The following is a 17,764-nucleotide window of genomic DNA, read 5'->3' on the forward strand; positions in this document are numbered from 1 at the left end:
TTACCGGCACGCGAAACCTTAAATCAGAGTGAATAAATGAAGACTCGGCACACCACTTCTATAAGGTTGCCGACCCCTGTACTATCCAGTCAACCTTCCAGTAGTGTCAGTAGTGGCAGGACAATGGCTTTTAATGGTACAAATGAAAGCAACGCATCTCTGAGGAATATACAGTAATTCTGTTTTCAAGCAACAGGCACAAAAACAGAATCTTGAGGAAGTCTTGAGTAGCATCTCACAAAAAACAGTAGAACAGCTATGTCTGTGCAAAAATCCAAAGTTTAGTAGCACGTCTATCTGTGGCATTGATGGCATGCAAGATAATCTTAGTGTCATGGGAACTATGAAGAAACTCCACTAAACAGTGCGAGGCAGCATCTTCATTATACGATGCAATGATGAAATTCTTTAAGAAATTCTTGGCATGCTCAAGCATTTTTCCTGTGAGGTACACAGTTAACTTGTCTTTTGTGAGAATATGAGACAATAGCTTCTTCATTGTGACATTGGAAATGTTTATGGAGTCAATGATTTTGTATTGGATAGGTGCAATAACATTGAGTCTCTTTTTTTCATGTAATATTTTAATTGATTCCTCTGCATACATGTCAAACACAAGGTGGATTTCATCTTAGCACCAGAATTTTCTCTATAGCCTCATAATAAAGTGTTCTGCCAAATCTCAGCAAGTGTTAGTTTCTAGTTTGTCGAGAGTTTGAATTTCAGCCATACCATCCTTGATTACTGTGCTGAAAGGCCTCTGTTGGCCTAAGGTACTGGTCATGTTGTTAACAGGTGCTGGCTTAGGAAGACCATCCAAGATGTGGATTTGTTTGCTTTTTGCCTAGCACATATGCATTGATCCATCGCATTTGAACATCAATCATATCTGGTATCACAGAGAACTCATACTTTCCCGAAGTCTCACATAGATCAATGTCATGCTGAGATCTGGACACAACCAGGAGCGAACAATGACCTGTCTGAAATTAGCTCTGAAATAGTCCCTGCCACCTTCACTCTGATATCTTTAGCTATCTTACCACTGAACACTGCTTTCATCATGAGCTCCGGTCCATCATACATGAATGGGTTACCAGTGCGAGTAAGCTCATCCTGTAGCTTTAAAATTGTCCATTCCTGGCATTTAATGCCGGTATATAATGAGTCTAAACGGTGTTTGGTTACTTCTAGGGAAGTCATCCCAATCATGCTTAATGTTTTGTTTAAAATTCGATAGAGCTCTGTGTTAACCAGAAACTCAGATCTTGCCTATGTATAACTGGATGTGCTCTAGGTTCCACACCTCAGAGTCCCAACCCAGCAGACTCATTCCCCCAAACCACATGTATCAACAGAGAGAAAACTAAGGACAAGATTAACTATAAAGCAAATTGGTTTTTTAAACAGTGACTGAATCTGGAAACAGTAACTTATCGGACACCTAGCAAAACAATACACAAAAGGCATACAGGTACAGGTTGGCACAACAAACTGACATAAAGTCAAGGTACCAAACCCATGAGGACAAAGGGGAATTTACAGGTAAAGTACAGAGGTACACAGCATACTACACCAGGTTCAGAGGAATGGACCCATGACAAAAGACATCACGATAGCAAGGTGAGAACACAGAAGTTCAGGATACAGGTAAGATAGGAATCAATCAGGAATTGATAGCCGGAACTATGGCGTTTGGATCTTCTTCTGTGGTCTTCTGTAGATCCCTCGAAGTCTTGACTAGGGCATGCACTGCACTGCCACCAGGAAGGACAGCCTCTCCTCTCGGGTGCAGCAGTCTTTTATGCTCTCCTGTTACTAGGTAGAACACAGGCCATATGACCCTTGCTCTTTCCCACCTTAGAGAGAAAAAGGTACCAATTGTCTCAAGAAGAAGATCACCAACATAGTGGACAAACAACAACTCCTTACAAACAAAATGGCAAAGTGCCTAAACAAAATGGAACTTGTAATTTTCCATCTACATCTGGGTTTGCCAGGTTGTGCTGGCATTTTCAACTTTTTGCTTGATGTACTTCCTCCCCAGCCTTGCCAAATTCAGTTTTGTATGTGCATTTCTTATAGCATGCAAGGTGACACTGAGCATTGTATTTAACCAGGTCCTTTGTGTTAGGGGGCTTATTCCTTCACCCTCTCACTTCCCTGGTCCTTCTTGCATGAACAGAGAGCAACAATACCCGAAGTCCAAAGGCGCAAATAATTGGATGTTTATTGGGGTGAACTTCCAGCAAGCATGATTCCAGTTTCCTTCCTCAGTGTCCCCCTTCCCAGCTCTGCCACCACGGAGCCATCCCTGTTCCCATTCCTCCCTTAGCAAAACATGATTCCAATTTCCCCACCCCCATTCCCTGTTCCCATTCCCCCCCTTACTTCCTGATTGACTGCAGACTATATAGTAAAACTTGAGTTCTGCTTAGCTATACCTTAACCAATCATTTTACTGAAATTTAACTAACCAATCCTAACATACTGTAACATGGTTATTTAACCAATTATATTCCACCACCTTAATTGGTTTACACCCAACAAAATTAATTATACAGCAGACAGAAACAATTACAGAACCAGACAGAGACCATGCAAATAACCATACAAAACAATACAGAAGTGAGGATTTCACAACTACATCTATATAGACATAAGGGTTTTCCAGCTGTGTCTATTGATAAGTAAGTTCTTACCAGACAGAAAACTATCAAACTAATTTTCCTTTTACATATTCAAGGCTCTTCCCTTTCTCTGGAGGTGATAGGAATATCAGGATAGGATTGTATTCCTAACAGCCCAATAGCACCTTATTTCCATGTGACTAGTTTGGAATGTGAGGATGTGACCGTTCACTTCTCAGCTTATGGCTGCCTCTGCTGCTTAGCCAAAGGCCTTACTGAGCCTAAGAACAGAGCCTCAGACTGTCACAGTACGAGAAGGCCCTTTCACAGACAGACAGTGATTTTGATGCTTTCTTTTATACCTCTATAACTAGCTAAGTGATAAGAATACACCTAAATTCTTAAAGTATAGGCCTTTACAGACTGGCCTGAATATCTATATCATAACACTTTGTGGTGGTGTTCTCCAATGTTACAGCTATTTGTCAGTACTTTTTATCTCCCCATTGATACCTAAACATTATCAAGGATTTTGTAATAAATTATTTTTGGACTGTAATTAATTCTGTTATGAAATGTATGCTATGTAACTATGTTTGTGGATGGATTCCAGTAGTTTCTAGCTGGATGCTGAAGTCTTAACCAGTACTTCATTATAACTCTTATAATAAACAAAGCTTATAATCAATACCACTGAACCATGTTTTTTTTGCCAATGATGGCAGATCAACTTGAAGCACTCCTTCCATTTATAATAGTCTGTAACATTAAAAAAATTAATCAGGAATCATGTTCTCAGCATTAACTGATAACACAGTACTGTCAGTCAAGGGTCATCATTTAACTTTCTGAAGACTGCATGTTTGACATGACTGAGTTAAAATATAATTAAAAAAATGTTGATCGTTAAACATTTTATTGAATATATATCTACATAATTGTTCTAGGTTTGTCATGATTAGTACCATTGTGTTTTTGGGAGAAAGGGTTTCTAAATGATACCCAACTCAACCCATTTCTGATGATATTATATTATCAAAATTTCCACTAACCGGAGGTCCTGGAATTGGGTTAATTGGTTGCTGCATTAATCATTTAGGGCCAGGACTAGGGACTGCTCTTGTGTACCATGTCACAGAATGTTATTTAGGTTGTAAAGTCAAGCATTCTAAAGTTAATAAATGCCAGATTTAAGGTTGCCCAATTTAAGGTTCTTAGTAAATGCCAGATTTAAGGCCCACTACTCTTGGGCCTTTGAGCATACAATCTTTAAATACTTGATAGCACACAATTTTTGCTAGTTTTTGTATGTTTTTCCTAGTGAAAAAAGACCCAAAATTCTGTTTTGTGCAGTTATAACAACCTCTCCAACAAAACATTCAGTACAGCATCACAAACCTCTACCACTTCAGCTAAAGAACTAACTACATTAGCTAGCAATAGATTCTCTGTGAACCATCCACTAGTACGGGATTCAACACACTGAGACCGAGAGTTACAGATGCAGAAATATCACTGTTCTATTACCAAGGATAGAGATTGGACTGACCCTGAAAGACAGGCTAAGTGGCCGAATCTTCGGTCTGCCGTATTAGAGATCTGCATTCTTTTCACAACTTATGTGAACTGTAAGACCTATTAGCACAACGGAGCTTGTTTACTCTAAGGAAAAAGGTGTGTTTTACATGAAAGTTAACAGATGATTGCTGATATGTAAAATCTTAGTATAGAGAAGGCCAAGTTGTAGTTTTACCTTGATTTAGCTAATCAGGGTGAACCCTGGGCCCTTCTCCCCCCACATTTTAGATATTGCTTTAGAAAAAGTGAGTCTAGAACTCATAGTCTCCTCCTTCTCCAGCAACAGCTATTAAGAGGAGAAAGTATAAAACAGTATGACTAAAAATCCTATCTGGTTTCGATTGTTTTTAATTATAATTATATGCCTTCAGTGAAAAATTAACAATTGAATAATTAACATTTTGAATCAAGGAAGTCTTTAAGATTCAGCCCTTAATCTCTTAAAGTAAGGTGTTTAGAGCTCAGAAGAGCATATTTTAAAATGTGTTACTGGTTGTCCAACAAAATCAGGGAAGATCAGACTTTACAGTCTTCTTGTTTCTAAGATGAAAAACAAGCAAGAAAAATCTTGACAAAAAAAAATCAAGCCTTCTATATGTTGGCATCCTTTTGTCTGTGAGAGAGTGTGGGAATTTCAGCCTATGACGTAGATGGTTTACAATGTCTCATGTGACTGAATAGGCCAATCTGAGATTTGCATGATCTTTGGCAGTTATTGCAAATGTATGTATCATGGTTCGGAGCTGCTTGCTTCCTATAGGCTCTTTTCTCCTCAAGCTGTAGGAGCCAGCTCCTGTCATGGACTTTGATACCCTGATGGAGACGATGGCGCCACTTGTTACGATCACTTGCCAAGATTTCCCATTGGTCAGGATCAACCTTAAGACCTATTTTGAGGGCTTAAGTAGGATTTAAGTGGTGCATAAGTCCTGGATGGAACTGTTTAGTCTGGTCCTCTGCATAGGGATGGATTTTACTCTAAATGATAACAGTATACATAAATATTTTCTCTTCCTTATCTAACTTCTGATTGATCAAATTGTACCTTCACCATTTTTATACAAATTCTTAGATTTTAAAGCCAGAAGGGCCCAGTCGCTCATCTAATCTAATTTCTTGTGTAACACAGGCCATAGAATTTCATCTGGTTACCACTATGCTGAGCCCAATAACCTATGTTTGTCTAAAGCATAGCTTCCAGAAAGGAAACCAGTCCTGATATGAAGACATCAAGAAACGGAGAATCCACCATTTCCCTTGGTAATTTGCAGGGCCGGCTCTAGGCACCAGCGCTCCAAGCATGTGCTTGGGGAGGCACTTTCGAAGGGGCGGCACTCCGGCCCTTTTTTTGCTTGAGGCGCAAAAAGCTGGGAGCCAGCCCTGGCCAGAGTCCTGCCACTGGAGAGCCAGAGCATCGTCCCCTGGAGCCGAGCCTGGGCTGCAGTGGTGAGAGGTGTGTGAGGAGTGTGTGAGGAGCTGGGGAGGGAGGGAAGCATGCCCTGGATGCAGGGAGGGAGGCGGGGTCCTGCTGCTGCTACCGCTGCCGCTGCTGCTCTGAGTCTCCCCAGGGCGGCGCCAGGCTGTGCAGGATGCCGCCGGGGGCTGGGCAGCCTGAGCTGCCAGGGAGCTGCCGCCGCCCCCTCCTGCCCCTGGACCCAGCCCGCCGCACACCTCCCCCGCCTCAGCCCGCGCTGATTGCCCTGGGCGGGGAGAGGCAGAGCCCAGCTCCAAGCAGGACAGCAGGGGATACTGCCCCGCCGGGGGACCCCCTGGCTCGGGCACCTGGGGGTCAGTGTCCGTCCTCTTGGCTCTGCCTGCACGGGGCTGGGGAAGCAGCTGTCAGCGCCTGCCCCTCTCAGCCCTTGCACCCCCCCATCCCGCTTGCAGCCCCTCCACTTGTAACCTCCCCCCATCGCTCCTTCGCCACACCCCTTCCCCTTGTACTCTCCCTTCACCTGCACCTCTCCCCTTGTACCCTCTCCCAGCCCTCTTCTCCCGCACCTCCCCCCTTCCCCTGCACCTCTTCTCCCGCAACCCTCCTGATACCCAGCGGCGACTCCAGGCTTCGGTGACAATTCGGCGGGACCAGCGGACCTCCCGCAGGCATGCTGCTGATTCCGCGGGACCGGGGACCTCCTGCAGGCGTGCCGCCGACTGCCGTGCTTGGGGCGGCAAAAAAGCTAGAGCCACCCCTGTTAGTTTGCTCCAACAGTTAATCACTCTCACCTTAAAAACGTGTGGATTATTTCTAATATGAATTTTTCTGGCTTTAACTTCCAATCACTGGTTCTTGTTAGGCTTTTCTTTGGTACATTAGTGTCAGCATTACCCAGTATTTCTCCCCATGAAGGTGCTTTTACACAATAATCAAGTCACCTCTTGATCTATTTTGATAAGATAAACAAATTCAGCTCTTCAAGTCTTTCACTGTAAAGCACTTTTTCCCTCATCCTCAAATCATTTTTGTGGATCTTCTCTGCACCCTTTCCAGTTTTTCAACTACCTTTTCAAAACTGTGGACCCATTTTTTTATATCAGTCATGGCTTCTTCAGTCTACTAGTTCATCATTAAAAGCTTGCTGTTTGACATAAACAAAAAAAATAGAAAAGTAATAATTTTAGTTTAAAAATAAGAGGAAAGTCATGGCACTCATTACTTTAATTATAACATTTATTTCTTAGAGTATAATGAAAGTTATTCCCTGAATTAGTTACTTTTTATTAATAGATTAATAAAAGAAACAGAGCATAAGTTGTTTTTGTACATAATTTCTGAATTTAAATTCTTAATATTTAGCACAATCTCTCAAATACATACTTGAAACTAAATCTTTTTACATAAAAAAGGTCTAGCATGGCAAGCTAAACATGTTTTGCTATGCACAGCAGAGCCTTGAGTACCATAATTGTCACAAAATCTGTAAAATCAACACATCTTATAGCCACACCAATAAAATACATAATAAAACTGAGTTGTGGAGGAATTAAATTGATGACAGAATTCAAGACTTTATGTAATTAAAACAAATTTAAATTACTATCCTAAAGCAGTTATGGAAATAATAAATATTTCCAAGTTATAACAAATGAGGAAACATAGTTTTGGAATTTTGTTGCTTCAGCACATAGATGATTTTATATCTTTAGCCTTAGACTTTTTGCAGTTTTTCCCAGTAACTGTCACTGAGTTGGCTAAATGCCTGCACAACGTTGTCCTCCTCATCATCACAGAGTTCACTTAGAGAAACGCTGCAAAATAGAAGGGAAAATGATTAATCGTAAAGTTGCTTTTATGTAAAGAAAGAACATTCTCTTAGTTTAAATGTTAAGGTAGCTCCCAGTTTGTGGATTTAATTTTTTTATACAATTATAGTTAGAGTTAAATATGTTTACCAACTCATTTTTATTTCTCTCCTTATTTTGTTTGATTTATTAAAAACTGAAGCTCCGGGTGTATTAATTTTAAAATGAAGAGTCATGTGCCTGTTTTTCTCAAATTAATCAGCAGGACGACCTGTACAACATGAAGTGCTGTGGCCTATGACACAGTTTAGTTTTTGAAGTCAAATTTCTTGGATGTGGTTGAGTTTTGAGGCCACTCTCATGGAACAGGCCTCTACTATTTCAAGCTCTGTGGTTCTGGATTCTGTGATTCTAGATTCTGCAATTCTACTTTTATAAGTCACCAGTACTCCAACAGGAAGTTCCTTACTCTGGCGCCTAGCAAAGTATTTACTCACATGCTTAAGTTTATCCCTACTCAGCAATGCACTTAATCATGTGTTTCATTTCATTGACTTGAACAGGACTTAGACATGCTTAAAGATATGCACATACTTAATTGCTTTGCTGAACGGAGGAGCCACAAGAAGCTGTGGAATGCTATACTGTATTAGCCTCTTCCTAATGGAATGATGTGAGAAGAGCTCTGCAAGGGGATCCTTAGAGAGCTGTCTTCTCCCTGAGCCCCCTCTCTTGAAGTCAGTGGAACTACTCACATGCTTAAAATTGAGCATGTTCTAAAGTGCTTCGCTGGATCAGTGCGCTCAGCATTTTTCTCAGAAAAAAAGACCTATATTGAGATTTATCATTATCCTTTGTTTATAGTCTTGCCATTAATTATCAGTCAACATAAAAGTGTACTTAACCAAGTTAATTTGAATTAATTTTTCAAACATGATTTCACAGACAGTGTTAAATGTGTTACTAAAAACCAAGGGACACATTCTTAGCTAAAATCAGTGTAGTTCCATTGACTCCATTATTTCAATAGAGCTACACTGATCTACAGTAGCTGAGGAATCTAGCCCCAAATCTAGTACAGCTATTGCCTTCCTTTCACTCACTGGTTGTGTAGGTCTAACTAAGAAAACAATAAAGTTTGTTTGCCAAGATTTAATCTTTCTAAACCCATGCTATTCTAAACTCATGAACATGGTACTGTCATCCTGTAGATGTTTAGTGAATTTCCCACTACTTACTATTTCGTCTACTATTTTACTAGGGATAGAAATTATTTGTACAGGACATAATTATCAAAATCACACATTTTTCAAAAGGCAAGTGAAAACAGAGTTTTCTTTTCATTTCAGGTACCATACATTTTAAAAAGTATCTTAAATTATTTACAAAAAATAACTTCCCTTTTAGTCCATTTTCTTGTTTAAATAGAGTCACCAGCATATGTATACCTGATAGCTTTAATAGTGAGTGAAAAATCTTTCAGCAGAAGATAAGCTTCTCCTTCATGTATACTAGAAAAAGAAAAGATTTCCAAATGTAAATAACTAGAAGTATTTAAGCATGTATATTACAGGTTTCAGAGTAGCAGCCGTGTTAGTCTGTATCCGCAAAAAGAACAGGAGTACTTGTGGCACCTTAGAGACTAACAAATTTATTTGAGCATAAGCTTTTGTGGGCTACAGCCCACTTCTTCGGATGCAGGTGTTTTACAGTGTTTCACTTGTACATATTCAGGGTAATCATGGTCACACTGAAATCAGTGATAAAATTCCCACTAGTTTTAAGGGCCAGGATTTCAAGCTCAATTAATCTCTGTGCAGGTGGTCCACAGAAGGCTTATGCACCATTTAAGTTCCACTAAAGTCCTTAAAAAAAAGGCTTAAGTGAGCCTTGTAACTTGCACTCTGCACAAGGTTGAATTTTACCTAGAGTAAATGGAAGGGCAGCAGGCTTTTTCCACTTAAGCTTTATTTGCATGCTTACGTGGTGCATAGGACTTTGTGCAAGAACCCTGCACTGAGCTCAATTTCACCCGAAGTAAGACTATATCAGAACACTGAAAATAGCAGATTACTGAAAAATCTCTTGAAAGACTTCTGTGAAACACACAGGTATGAGAATACTTTATATAGTTGCCTGTGCACTGAACTGTATTTTTCTCCTAGAGTTTAAAGAGTGATTCATAAAAAAATATATATGGACAATAAATATAATCAAAACATTTAGCCCACCAGGGCTACCTCTTATCTAAGGGTATGAGGGCCACTAGTAAATACAGTAATGTTAGGAGTGTTCACAGTCAAAAGTTAGGATTGTATGTTCTTCACTCATTGAAATGGATGAGTGGGGCTGGGGAGAAGATGATGCAATATGCATAATATTTTAACCTCTTAAACTATCAGGGTTATAACTCTGCTTAAGATGAAAAATTAAATCAAAGAAACATCAGTTGCTTACCCATTATCTTGCGCCATTGCTGTCAAAGAACCATGTTTATAGAAGTCAAGTGCATAAGCATTAAGTGGCATTCTTCTTCTTCGATTATCAAATTTCTTTGCACAAAGTACAGGAATATTTCCAGCAGTAATACCAACTGTGCGTAATATGACCTGAAGAAACAGTGCAACTTAATTTTAAGATTCAGATCTTTCAGGTTTATTGTATAAATTCTTTGCCTGCTTATCCAGGGTTTTCCATGTGTTGACGTTACTCATCTACATGTCAACTTAACACTTAAGTAGGGTTGCCACCCATCTTGTTTTACCCAGACAGTCTGGTTTTTGGTTTCTGTGTCTAAGTGCCAGAGTTAAATCTGATCCTGGAAGCTTAAATTCAGCAAGGCCTGAAGTCAGTGGGATTACTCATGTGCTTAAAGTTAGGCACATGATCAAGTACGTTGCTGAACTGGAGCCCAAGAGTAGAAATTCCATTGACATTATTGGGTAGTTTTGTTTGCAGGACAAAGCCCTTATGGCATTCTTGATGGAAATAAAGCATTAATAAAAGTAGTCATCACTTTAGAATGATGGTTAATTTATTTTATGAAACTAATATTTCTTAAAGAATCCCAGCCAAGCATACCTAAAAATTAGGCTCTTAAATCCTTATTTATATTCGTAAAGAATGGACCAAATTTTCAAAAATGCTGAGCACCTAGCAGCTCCTATTGAATAATGGGATCTGCTGGACTTAGGGTGACCAGTGGGCAAATGTGAAAAATCAGGATGGGGGTAGGGGTAATAGGTGCCTATATAGGGTGACCAGACATCCCGATAATATTCGATCTCTGGTCGGGACGCAATTTTTGTCCCAATATTTTGCTCTCGGCCGGCCAGCAGCACTCGGCTTCTTTCTTTTTTTTTTTTTTGCTCCTGGCCGGCCGGCAGCACTCGGCTTCCCCCCCTCCCCAGTGTCCCGATATTTTCTTGATCTCATCTGGTCACCCTATGCCTATATAAGAAAAAGCCCTCAAAATCGGGACTGTCCCATAAAATCGGGACATCTGGTCACCCTAGCTGGACCCTTAATATGTTTTTTGAAAAATCAGACCTCTTATTAAAGTGCCTAAATATTTAGGAGCTTAAGTTTAGATTATTTTTGAAATTCTTTCTTCCAAATTTATGCAAAGAAGGTTATGTAGCAAATGGAACCCAAGAGCACAGACCCACAAAATGAGATTTTTTTTTTAAGCAGAGTCAAGGAAAATAACTGCACGAAGTGTCAGTCTGTTAAATACTACAGAGTTCCTATCAGGAGGATGGAAAGACAAGGAAAGAGTAACCATCAATGAAACCTCTTATTTACTGGAGAGTTTTACATTTTAAGACAAATTAATGTTATTACTAAAATATTCAACAAAATTATTTTCCTATAATTGTTACTTAATTTCATCTTATTAGATTACTAGTAGTGTAGAAAAGTAAGCATATTAAGGAATTAAAAATGATAACTGAAAGCTTCTGCTGGCTTAGTGCACGACTGAAAAAATTGGTGAGTGAGTGTCTCTTTTCTAATTATGGATTCTAGGAAGGAAACACCGATACCAATTTTTAAAAGTAGTTTTATTCTTTACAATACATTTTTTTTTATTTTTTTGTTTATAAAAATGGGCTTATCCAAGAAGCTCTAAGTTAAAAGAAAACACAATCAACTCCATCAGACTAAATTAACATTCTCTCAAAAATAGCTTGATAGCCTCCCCTACAATCACCCGATTCAAACAAAAGCGTGAGTAAATAGATGAGCATTATACCATGCCCCCATCAGACTCGGGTTCTGATCAACAAATGCAGGGACTGTGTTCCAAAATTAAATGTTACCTGCTGAAAATGACAGGCCTCCAGATAGTTACCTCTATAGTTAAATCCCTGAAAGCTTCACAACTTCAATTACAGTGGCAGTACATGTAGAGAGAATCTCTCTCCCTTAACAGATTTCAAACTATATAGGGCATTAGATCAAAATCAGCACCAAAAGTGAACAGGAAGCCAGCTGAGCCCTAGAAAACAGGCATTATATATTCCTTATATTTGACAACATTAAATAAGCTCCTTGTTAGGAATATATACTCCTTGGAAGTAATACAAAATATGGAGCAAATTTTGCCTAAGCATCTCTACTAAAATCAGTGTGAATGTAGGTCAGGTAGAATTTGAATCTATAAATAGAGGATAGAGGCCTCTTTCTTAATAGCAATAGATCACTGTCTTCTCTTTTAGCAGAAGAATGCTGCCTAAATTTCCCTATGCCTCCGTCTCCTGATCTGTAAAATAGGCATAATACCTACCTCAGAGCTATTGTGAAGCTAGATTCCTTAATGTTTGTCAAGCACTTTGATATCCTCAGACACCAGGTAAATAAAAAGTACAAACTGTTATCACTAGAGTGGCAATTCCTTTTTCATATGGAGTATCTGAATATATTTATTCTGGAGTATAGACAAAGTGAACCTGCATTAATACTTTACAAATCTCCTCCACTTACACTGTTGACAGTCTCTGCATGAAGTAAATCACTATCCACGTTTCCAGACAGGCATGCAAAAGGTGAAACAGCAGTTCTTCCTTCATTACAACTCATCAAGTGAGACACCAGTTTAGAGTCATTGCATTCTTCACTTGAAAAATCTAACCGGAACAAGATGTGAAATGAAAAGTTTAAGAATACATACGCAACACAACTGTCCTCTGATAAAGGATCAGATAATGCAAGAAATATTTTGATTACTCTTTTTGACTTAATAGTTCTCTTTATAATTTTGACCTTATAGACAATGCTTATAATTAGAGTTATCTATCACTTTCTATAATAAGCCTCTGCTTTCAGCTGCTTATAATTCTGCCAGATTTTAACTACTTGATCTGAAATTTCCCATGCTTGGTTTCTCCTCAGGCTGATTTTTTTTTTTTTGAAAGATTCAGCAAAAGCGGTTCAGCCATTTCTAAGAATGAGTTTAGGGGGAAATAGGCTGATTAGCCAATACTAAAATATTTTCCATCAATTTCTTTGAAGAAATGCCTTCGGGGGGTGAAGCAGTATTTGCAATTAATCCTGTAATCAGAGAGGTATCTTCTGGGGTTCCCAGGACAAAATCTATCCAGATTTTGCTGACTTAAAAGAACCTGATCACCATTTACATATGCTCGGTAGAATTTAGAAGACTGCTGCTACAATCTGGGAACATTCCATCTGCACTGAGCAAGCTCCAACCTACCTCCCCACCCCCTCCAGTTACTTTGTGATATTCACAGAGTAAGATCTATAGATGGGACATAAGTGCAGTAGCAGTATATCCTCTGGTCTAGATGTAGATGTACAGGGCTGGAAGCCACTCTGATAACTGGATTTGTAGTCTCAGCTAGAGCAGCAAGGATCTTGCTAACAAGATGGATGCTTCAGGCAAACACTGCCAACCGGTTACGCTATCATACCATATTTCTTTCTACTCAGAGGGTTCTTTATGTCTTTTTTGCAGTCTGAACCCACACTTTCCTCCTGTTCTCTTTTCCCATTGAAGGCCATTATTATTACCCTCCTTCTACTGAGGCTTTGACAAAATCCTTTTTAGAGTCCATCAGTGCAGGTTCTTTAGTTGGCAAGAAAATTGCAAGATATCAAAGTGAGATATTTCCTACCTCAGAGGACTGTTGCTTTCATACAGATTCTAGCGTGTGTTGACTTATGAACAAGGAATTGAGCCCCTATCTTCCACATTACACTACCACTAGACCAGGCTCTAATAGCCCAAAACACAATATTTCAATGAAGCAAACCACAGTGAATATGAATGTATAAATGTAGCATTCACTTACCAATCCTTGAAAGAGGAAGTTGGTATTCTTGTTTCATATCAGCCATCTTGGAAATAATCAATAAAAAATGGCCAAAATTCTCCTCTATTTTGTTGTTGAACTCATGTAATGCAACAGCAAAGTCTTCTGGGAGATCTTCAAGGAACACCTAAAACAATACAAATGTTGTGGGATAGAACACTTACATTCAGTCTAGAGTTTTACCAGTTTTCTGAGCAACAAAAAGGGTACAGAAAAGCTGAGCTGTATACTATACTTTTACAGTATGGTGTTGCAGTGACAATATTTAGCATATCTGATGTTAGATATTTCCAACTGAAGTCACTGTTTCTAAAAGCAAGACTTTAGAACAGATTATCTCCATAATAAGTCAAACCCTATGTTCTAGTCTGCAATTTTGTGGCTACAGAATTTGCCTGGTAATCCACCCATTGCCACAGAATTGTTTTGCTGAACCTCAAGCTTTCATTTTTAAGTTTCTAGTGCTTGAAAATGTCAAAAATTTCTTCCTGAGCCTGTAAACAGACTGAAACAGCAGCTCTGCTAGCAGGGCCAGCTCCAGGGTTTTGGCCACCCCAAGCAGCCAAACAAAAACGAAAACAAAAAAAAAAAGCCGTGATCACGAGCGCGATCTGCAGCGGCAATTCGGCGGGAGGTCCTTCACTCCGAGTGGGAGTGAGGGACCGTCCGCCGAATTGCCACCGAACAGCTGGACGTGCCGCCCCTCTCCGAAGTGGCCGCCCCAAGCACCTGCTTGGTAAGCTGGTACCTGGAGCCGGCCCTGTCTGCTAGGCACAAATCAGTAATTTATGCTGTACACGTTATAGGTTACATAGGAAAGATGTTATCCCACCACACAAACATCTGTAGCCCAGTGTGCTAGCTTGCCTTTATTATATTTACTGCTTTGTATTGTATTCTGCTTTGCATTGTATTCAGCAGTAATGCAAAAAACCTACAGGCCTGTATCCTGTAAGACATTAGCTTCAGCAAGTTAGCATAAGGCTTGAGACCTATGAACTTTGAACAGATAGACTCTGCACAGAAAAACGGCCCAACAGAAAACCTCACGTATTTGAGGAGCTGAAAATAGAGTTTAAGGGGAAGTTCTGACCACAGGTAAATAATTCAACCACAGAAGCGTCCTGGCAACAAACTGATATACACAACAGGTACATGAGATACATTTAAGACTAGCTTGCTTGCTTACCTATATATCTTTTCTTATAAATTTCTTATTTTCTTATGGTTTGATTATTTTATTAGAATAGGTTTATAAGTCTCTATTAGAGTATATTTTGGCTGTAACACAAGGGACTGCAGGCCACATCCTGTATGGTGAACTAAGGCAAAGTTAGCATACATATGTTTGGGACCTTTCACCTAGATAGATGGTGAAGAGTTAAAGCATAAGGTCCATGTGTGGCTGCAACCTTTAACATAGAGGATGTGTTAAAGCAGGTTGGCATAGGGGCTTTCCTAAGTGCATACCCTTTTAAACTTAACGGGTACACCACAACTTGGAACTTGGAAAGAACCGAAATAACCAGTTAGGACAGAAATAACAAATGTGATGCCTAACCACAAAAGGGCCATGAATGGATGTATATGATAATAAGTTGAGATCATTGATATACTAACTTATAGGAAAAAGATACTCCAACATTAGTAAGGTGAGGAAATACAAATAAGGAAAAGGGAAAAAAATCCCCTGCTGAATATGCATCAAACATAACGGCGTCAGCATAACATATTATAAAAGTGGCATCCCAGCTTAGGAGTGGTAGGAGAGAGGATGTAGTCCTTGGGGGATGCCAGAATGATGGCCATTGGTGATGATGGGGAAGGTGATGGTGATGAGGAAGATGATGGCTAACAGTTCAGGTTGTTCTACAGGAGATGGTGTGAGTGTATTTGTGTTCAGATGTACATTCTGTAGTATTTTTATCTACCTTACTGAGTTGGGGTGTTTGTGACTGTGCTAAATGTATTAATAAACTATATTTGTAAATATAAAAGAGTTCCCATAGTGTGAGTGTTGCAACTGTGCACATCAGGGGTTCCCAACTATATAATAATTTGAATAATACTGGGCCTGATCTTGGGGCAAGAACCTGGCAACCCTCAAAATGATAACTGGGGATTATTAAGTAATCAATATAATTAATACATAATCTAAAGATCAGGCAACATCTTCTCCTACTCAATTAAAATACACTAGAGCAGAGGTTCCCAAACTGTGGTCCATAGAGCAGCAGCTTGTGGTCTGTAGAGCGCTATCTCATTTCCATAGTTTAAACAGCATTAAAAGTAAGCCAAAAAAAAAAAGTATATTGAAACATTTCCAATATTATTTTGCCATGTAAGCAATTAACTGCCATAGGGATGTTATTTGAAAGGGAGGGGAGGTAGTCTGTGAAACAGTTTCTAAAACTGGAGTCCAAACTGTGAAAAAGTTTTGCAGAGGCTTCTAGCTGTTGTAGAGGAAATCTTCAAGTTCAAGAGAGGGAGATGATCTTCCTGTTTAAAACTGAGTTCACAACATTGGGCTTGCAAAGAGCTCATCTCATCTAAAGATCATCAAATCTCCAATCTTTATGTTTGCATCTAATAATGATTCTTTTCAATTAAGGGTTGTGTATATGGCTTTCATCACTGACTAAAAGTGACTGGCTGCTTAAGGAGAGTTACACCGAGCCTCACCTGTGACTGATCAGCTACCTCACAGCTGAGATAGACTAGCTGATTATAAAAGCCAGCAAGGGGGCCAGGTATTGAAGATAGCTGCTCAGAGTAGAAAGACTGTAGTAGGAAGCTCCTAGGTCAAGGGGACCTTACAGGAAATAGGTGGGTGCCTGTGGAGGGCCTTGGAGCAGAGTGACTCTCAGGCAAGTGAGCAGGCCCATCGACAGAAATTCTGGGCCAGGGCTGTCCCCAAGGGAACAGGTTCCAGGGTGGAAGTGATGAATCCGCCACTTTCGGGACCGCCCACATCAGCCCATGGGGCCCCGCAAAGCACAGGGCCCGGAGTGGTCTTGCGTATCTAGGTGCCCTGCGGCCCATCCAGATGATTTAAAGGGGCCCGGGACTCCTGGGCCCTTTTAAATCACCTGGGCCCCTGGGCAGTTGCCCCCTTTGCCTCTCTTGTTGGCAGGCCTGCAAGTGATTGGTAAGACTAAAACATGTTAGGACTAGATAGGCCCCTGAAGAAGACCCTGGGTCAAGGGAAAATACTGGGTTTATATATGGATCTTATGTTGAACGGTTTTATTGTGAACAAATAAAGAGGGCTAGAACCAGGTGAGAAAGAGGACTAGAACCAGCATGGTGTGAGCGCTTTCTGAACTGAGGGCTCAGGCTAGCAGCCTACAGTTACACAATGTGATACTCTAACATCAAAAGAGAGGTTATCTCTCCTGTAGATCTGTTGTTCAAATTATCAGCAATCACTTAGCCTACCTCTCTGTTTTATTTTATCATTATTTACTAAATATTTAAAAAAAAATAAAACAAGAGATTTCATCTTACCTTTGACTGGTAAAACTTTTGTTTAGATTTAATCACGCTGGCTGGGATATATCTTCTTCCAAACAGATTTGCCAGTACTAGCACTAGTTGTTCCATCACCTCTTTAGAAAATGTCTTTGAGTCTATTCAAAACAGAAAACTCAGACAGTCAGAACAAGGATGTTGGGATTAAAGCCTAAACTAGCCAATATTGTAAGTGTTTGGAAAAACTCACGTAGCAAACTTTTTAATTCTAGAAAAAAAAACTGTAATATAGGTGCAAACGTACATAATGTTGCCGCTTATGATATAATGTGGGTAATGTGTCCAAACTCCATTACACTACATGGACTTGGGAGGAACTAGGAGGTGCCATGTTGTGTCTCTAATATTTTGAGGGAAGCCTATTGAGAAAATTTTATTGAGGCAGCTCTGGCTTTATCAAGAGTGTGCAGATTTTTTTGATTTCTTCAAATCTGGTTTTAAATTTGAACA

General features: G+C 39.7%; 1 protein-coding gene across 5 annotated transcripts in view; it reads right to left on the bottom strand.

Moving 5' to 3' along the window:
• Positions 1–6,866: 6,866 nt before the first annotated feature.
• LOC117878067 (probable ATP-dependent RNA helicase DDX60) overlaps positions 6,867–17,764 on the bottom strand; it is a 77,050-nt gene continuing 66,152 nt past the window's right edge. For 4 of the 5 annotated variants that reach the window (XM_034771998.1, XM_034771999.1, XM_034771997.1 and 1 more), the window contains 6 exons: positions 17,291–17,412; positions 13,763–13,910; positions 12,435–12,577; positions 9,909–10,060; positions 8,900–8,962; positions 7,358–7,457 (listed from right to left, as the gene is read on the bottom strand). In XM_034771998.1, coding sequence (XP_034627889.1) covers positions 7,358–7,457; positions 8,900–8,962; positions 9,909–10,060; positions 12,435–12,577; positions 13,763–13,910; positions 17,291–17,412 — 728 coding nt within the window. Of the gene's footprint in view, positions 7,458–8,899; positions 8,963–9,908; positions 10,061–12,434; positions 12,578–13,762; positions 13,911–17,290; positions 17,413–17,764 lie in introns of all 5 variants that reach the window. The other variant, XM_034771995.1, reaches the window with a different exon arrangement.

Source organism: Trachemys scripta, chromosome 5 (assembly GCF_013100865.1).
Source record: "Trachemys scripta elegans isolate TJP31775 chromosome 5, CAS_Tse_1.0, whole genome shotgun sequence".
NCBI classification, from domain to species: domain Eukaryota; kingdom Metazoa; phylum Chordata; order Testudines; family Emydidae; genus Trachemys; species Trachemys scripta.